The sequence below is a fragment of the Nelusetta ayraudi genome, unplaced genomic scaffold, assembly GCF_046127955.1.
Source record: "Nelusetta ayraudi isolate G7.1 ecotype Tasmania unplaced genomic scaffold, CSIRO-AGI_Nayr_v1 ptg000017l, whole genome shotgun sequence".
Taxonomy (NCBI): domain Eukaryota; kingdom Metazoa; phylum Chordata; class Actinopteri; order Tetraodontiformes; family Monacanthidae; genus Nelusetta; species Nelusetta ayraudi.
In genome coordinates, this window is record NW_027466067.1 from 7,876,501 (window position 1) to 7,882,500 (window position 6,000).

General features: G+C 44.3%; 1 protein-coding gene across 3 annotated transcripts in view; it reads left to right on the forward strand.

Annotated features, from left to right (window-relative positions):
• stab1 (stabilin 1) overlaps nucleotides 1-6,000 on the forward strand; it is a 42,561-nt gene that overhangs the window by 22,915 nt on the left and 13,646 nt on the right. For 2 of the 3 annotated variants that reach the window (XM_076025159.1, XM_076025160.1), the window contains 13 exons: nucleotides 25-171; nucleotides 857-1,000; nucleotides 1,088-1,147; nucleotides 1,268-1,444; nucleotides 2,040-2,129; nucleotides 2,850-2,996; nucleotides 3,244-3,300; nucleotides 3,394-3,571; nucleotides 3,963-4,112; nucleotides 4,384-4,488; nucleotides 4,727-4,843; nucleotides 5,384-5,516; nucleotides 5,632-5,692. In XM_076025159.1, the coding sequence (XP_075881274.1) occupies nucleotides 25-171; nucleotides 857-1,000; nucleotides 1,088-1,147; nucleotides 1,268-1,444; nucleotides 2,040-2,129; nucleotides 2,850-2,996; nucleotides 3,244-3,300; nucleotides 3,394-3,571; nucleotides 3,963-4,112; nucleotides 4,384-4,488; nucleotides 4,727-4,843; nucleotides 5,384-5,516; nucleotides 5,632-5,692 (1,566 nt within the window). The remainder of the gene's footprint in view (nucleotides 1-24; nucleotides 172-856; nucleotides 1,001-1,087; nucleotides 1,148-1,267; nucleotides 1,445-2,039; nucleotides 2,130-2,849; nucleotides 2,997-3,243; nucleotides 3,301-3,393; nucleotides 3,572-3,962; nucleotides 4,113-4,383; nucleotides 4,489-4,726; nucleotides 4,844-5,383; nucleotides 5,517-5,631; nucleotides 5,693-6,000) is intronic. The other variant, XM_076025161.1, reaches the window with a different exon arrangement.

The following is a 6,000-nucleotide window of genomic DNA, read 5'->3' on the forward strand; positions in this document are numbered from 1 at the left end:
GTCTGTGTGTGTGTGTGTCTGCAGTTAGAAGCATGGAAACATGCTGGTCGTCTTGAAGACTTGGTTCGCTATCACGTTGTTTCCTGTGAGACTTTGACCTTAAGTGACCTGAAAACCACCAATCAGGCTGTATCAACATCAGGATACACACTGCATTTCACTACAAACCAGGTAATTTACACAGACATGCATGCACACAGGCTGACAACACATCATGCAAATACTTAGGACTACTTTTTTGAGGGAACGGCAAAGTTACAGAGTTGTTATTACTTAATTAGTTTTTGCAAAAAAAAGGTTCTGGGCCTTCGTTAGTGAAGAAATCATCACCATCATCATCATCGCTTTCCAGTGATGCGACGTCACCTTCTTCTCAAACAAGTGTTGTTATGATGATTGGAGTAGCTGCACTACAAGTGCTTTTGAAATCACTGCGCCCAGTCAGTACGTCTGGAATGTAGTCCTGACTGTGTCATAACAATATACTGTGATGATTAAAGGGAATGTACCTGGCAATCTGTGAATTTGGCTAAATGTTGAACTATCCCTTTAACCTGAAAAGAATTTATCTCATAAGATACAAGGCAGAAGAATCATTATGCCATCATTCTTGCATAATAACAAGCATCTTAAAAGTGACCGCCAAGAAACAAAATGTAATGATGTAAAAAGTGCAATAATTACGAACACATAGAACATAAAATATGGACGGTACAGCGCTCTTCACGACAGCGGCCTTTTACCCCCATCAACCTTCCTCATGTGCGTGTGTGTTGTTTATTTTTTCGACCTGGTGGCCACGACCTGAAGTGCCTTTGCATGCCTGTCTCACTCTGTCTGCACCCCCCCCCTGCAGCATTCAGTCTGGATCAACAACAGCTCAAGGATCGTGAAGAGCGATTACACCACCTCTAACGGCGTCATCCACTACATCGACAAGCTGCTGACCCCCTACGCTCTGCAGAACGTGACGTCGCACCAGCTGGACGGGGTGCAGCAGGTGGGCCGAGGTCAATCAATGCAGCGTCTCGCCATCAAACAGGCCTCACTGACAGTGACCTCATTCCCGTCTCCCCCTCCCGTCTAGATGAACTTCACCGCAGCCACCCAGTTGTACGGTTACACCCGCTTCTACAAACTGGTGGAGGTAAACCTGCCACCAGGCTGACAACCACCACAACAGTTTCCCCTGTACACAAACAGATGCTAGCTCGGAGCAGGACTCCCGACTCGGGGCCCACTGATTTTTTTGTGATTTGCTCTGCAGGCTGCGGGTTTAATTCCCGTCCTGAAGATGCAAGTCCACAAGCCGTTCACCATGTTGTGGCCCACGGACAAGGCCCTCAACTCCCTGCCGACCAGCAGACAACAGTGGCTCCTCAGTCCCGACCACCAAGAAGAGTTGGCCTCCATCGTGAAGGCTCACATCATACGCAACGTATTGGTACGAGGAGGAGGAGAAGGAGGGGGTGGATGAAGAGGAGGAAGGGGCCAACAACATATTGTTAATGTCATCCGCGCGCACGTCCATCCATTGCTATGTCCAGTGCAAACTCTGCCGGGTGTGCCAAGTTGACGCTTCTGTTGAAGGACATTTTCATCTGACTTGTTTCAATCGTAAATTTTGCTCACCCAGGGTTATTTGGGTGCTTTGCAATAATATAAATAACTGCGCAAGGCAATCAACCCAATCGCACTCTATTAGTAGAGACGCGCACATCATTTCTATGTCTATGGGCACTCTGCTCTATCAGGATCGACTTAGTTTTGGAGTATTTTCCTGCTACCCTGCAGCCATTGAGAGGCCATTCTACCAACTGTCTTGGTGGCCATGTTGAAAATTGCATCTTCTGAAGTGTAATCGTATGTTGGCCTCCTGTGACATAAGAATGAAGTGAAGTGACATCCCTAATATGCATTTTTGTGGATGCAACCGCTGATTTTTTCTGAGCAACACTTTGTTAATCTAGGTTTATGGACAGTATGTCAGTAGCATCACTTACTTACGCTGTGTTTTTTGTGTTGATGTGTGTGAGTAGTTAAAGAGCGCCAGTCAGCCTGGTAGATTCGCAAAGTACCGTTCCATGCATGGGTCCTCGATCAACTTCAACTGTCATAAGAACGTGGTGGTAAGTAACACCCCCCCCGACACACGCACACTCACACACACACACACACTCTTCAGGATGTTGACTGTCAGCAGGGATTTTTTAAATGTAATTTATTAAAAAGAGGGGAAGACAAAGTCCCTGCAGTCAACTGGATAGTTCAGCTGGACAGCCTGACCGAGAATATTAAACACACACAAACAAGTCCAATGTGGTTTCATTGAAACCAGATGTCATTGTATGACGTGTTGTTTCCCATCTGGTGGTCTTTCAGTTATTCAAAAAAGCTCCAATATGTTTTAGTGAACGTCAGTTAGACTTTGAAAATAACTTCAAACAAGGTTAGCATGGCTGGCACAGTGCTCCAAGGTCCAGTGTGTAACATTTTTGAGGAAGCTTGTTTTGTATTTATGGAACTGTCAGGTGGAAATAAATGGTAGCACAAGATGGCAGCTAACTGGGAGCAAGACCCTTATTGCTCTATGCATGTTCTTATAGATATAAGAACCATTCTAAGGGTAGGAAAATCAAATTACTTTTATTGTACCGTGGGTATACACTTTACACATGAATGTATTCATGGGCAGCGTGTTAAGTTTTGACCAATATAAAAATCATAAATCAAGCCATATTTTACACACTGCAGCAGATACAAGTTCTTCCCTGGGTGTTTCATTGAGACTGTGATTAGCTGAGAAAAAGCAATGATGTCTTTCTGTGTGTTTGTGTATGCATCTCCAGGGTGCCATATTGGTTAATGACAATGAAGCCAGGATAGTGGAACGCTACATGGCCTTCAAGGATGGATTGGCCTACGGCATTGACCAGTTACTGGAGCCACCCGGCCTGGGGGCGCACTGTAACTCGCTGGTGAACAGGACCACCTACGTCAGTGTTACTCCGACTCAAACCTTTGTATTGCTGAGTGTTTTCCCTTGAAAATAAAATCAAAGTGAAATAAAGAGATTGGCCATATTTGCGTTAGAGGCATTGAAGTGACAAAACATGAACAGCTGTTCTTTTTTCTCTTGTACAGCATTTATTGATTCCACAGTTTTGCTTATATACTGTACCTATGTCCACTTCGTGTTTGTGGTAGGAGCTCATGGAAGTTTTCTCTGTAAATATGTCACAGGGACGCTGCGGAAGCTGCGTGAATCCTTCAAACTGTCGCTTCAACCATTTGGACACAGTAAGTTCTACATGTCTGCCCTTGGCTTTTGAACTTAACAGCCTGTGCATTATATGAAGCATTTTAAAGAGCGTGTAAATGTTTTCTTTGCAGGGGAAAATAGAGTCTTGCAGAAAGGCTGGCAGGTTTTCGTCCTACAGGCGGTCTTTTCGCACTGACAGTTTGTTTAGCCACATGGAATCATCTTCGAGGAATGGCTGTAGAAAAATTTGTCAAGTTCCTAGCTGGGACAGCAAGTGCTGCAAAAACCACTACGGTCGAGATTGTGAAGGTAAGTAAAGATGGGAGAGACACAGACCTTATGTTAGGAATTTTCTCGATGTAGGCGGAAAGAAATTCCCCAAAACTAATGACAAGGTTTGGAGCACAGGAGTTGCTCCATAAAGGGTTGGGGTGGATCCCTAACCAGAGCCTTTGTGAAGACCAGAGAGAAATTAATAATAAAAATCAATGGATGGGACTGATTTTAAAGGTATCACAAATGTCAATGGGCAGGTTGCTATATAATGTCCACTGTCTTTACTGATCTACCAGGTTCCCAACATCGCCTAAAAACCTTGAATTTGTCACTGATGAGCTGCGCTCCTGACTGCTTCTTTCCTACCAGAGCCCCTACCTTGTCCTGACTGTGCATTGACTCCACCTTGTCCCTGTGTTTTCAGTGTGCCAAGGTGGCTTGGAGGCCCCCTGTAATAACCATGGAAACTGCAGCGACGGAACATTGGGTTCAGGAAAATGTGTTTGCCAAATAGGCTTCAGAGGGACTGCCTGCGAACTGTGCTTGAGAGGCTTCTATGGCCCCAACTGCAAGCGTAGGTCAACAGGTTTCCTTTAGCCAGACTTAGACATAAAATCATTACATGGTTCATTGAAATCATCTTTTAAAGTGGCCGACAGAGTTGTTCAAAGATTTCAGTCTGCAGATTTTATTGAGACGTTGAAGAGCTCCCACTGCCATCCATCCTACCGCACTGTCTCGAGAAACAAACTACACCTTATTGGTTGCCTTCGTTTTAACATCTCTGCTGTCTGTCATATCACCAGACAACCAGTGTAAGGTGGTTTTGTTTTTTCCTTTCCCAGCTTGTGAATGTGGTAAGGAGGGCCGCTGCGATGAAGGCGTGGACGGCTCTGGAGAGTGCACCTGTACACCTGGCTGGAAGGGAAAACGTTGTGAAATCGACATAGGTATGGGCTCCTTTAACAAATCGATGGTTTGAATGCATGTACAGTTTTGTCAGAGGGCCCAACAGACAGACTGGAGGGACAAGCTAAGAGACATTGAAAGTGTAGCACAAAGCCAGGTGGGCCGAGAACACAGTCCTCCAGCGGGGTTTTGGCCCGTGGTTGGCTGCTGGGTTATTTTTTCCAAGGTTTTTAACCTGTCTGTCTGTGTGTCCGTCTGTCTGCCTGTCTGTCTATCCAGGCTCCATCCCAGACGAGTGCCGTCAGTGTCACGATCAAGCGGACTGTGTGCTCGGGGTCGGCTGCGTGTGTAAACCTGGCTTTCAGGGAAATGGCACCTTCTGCAGTTTGGAGCCGCGTGAGTGCCCTTTGGACTTTAGGCATTTGTCTGAAAGCCGTGATTGAGTTGTAGCTAATAGTCTGACTCCTAATTAGAGCTGTTTACAACCGTAGTGTGTAGTTTTTCAATTGATTCTGAGGCAGAGGTAACAATTTTGAGGCGCAAATCTTCAGATCGCTTGTTCATTTTGTACCGGATTGGTGCCTTTGCCAATGCAGAATCAGTACTTTGTCATTTTCTTTTCAATGAGTTAGTTCATTCAGAAATTGAAATTTCACCAATAGAGGCTCTGGTGGAATTCATGCAATCCATGAAATGTTCTTGAGTTTCACAGACATCAGGACATCGGGGCAGGATTTCATCATATTGTTCAGGTGGTGACATCCAAGTACCTGGAAGATCCAGATGTTTTGCCACAATGGCGATGCTAACACAACTCTTTTTTTTTTTAAGACAAAATGTCCATTGGATTTATAATTATATATCATTGAAATAATTCAAATGGTATTAAAAAAAAAAAAGTTTAAAATGTATTTATTTATTTTTGTAACACTGTAGCCCCTGACCTGTGTTCCAACTACAACGGCGGCTGTCACCACCACGCAAACTGTAACCAGACCGGACTGATAGTCAACTGCACCTGTCACAAAGATTACAATGGAGACGGCTTCTCCTGCGAGCCTATCAACAGGTTGGTGAGGCCCTTTGCTCCTGGTTTAACAAGTCACAAGTCACTCTCCTGTGGTTTGGTCTTGATGTGAACGTACAGTTTGTCATGTGACGTCAGACTTTTTATTCCCATCCAGGTGCACAGAGGAGGCGAATGGGGGCTGCAGTGACTTTGCCTCCTGCAAGTTCACTGGTCCCGTGAGTTAATGTCCTTTTACATAATAAGCTTTCTTGTTTTGTTTTGTCGTTGTTGTTTTTTGCCTATGTCATGAGAAACCATTAAGAAGCACTGGATTTAAGACAAGCAAATGGTATTTTTGAAAAAACAATTCTTTCTGTCTACATTGGTTACCAAGATGTATTTATTAATTTTTTAATTTTTACTTTTGGTGCAGGTTTTCTGTCCTTTGAATTTGATTTACATCTAATTAGAAATGTAAAAATATTTTATTCATACCGATGAGGGAAGTTTCTTCTGGCCACTGGGCTCTGGATAGATGTACAGG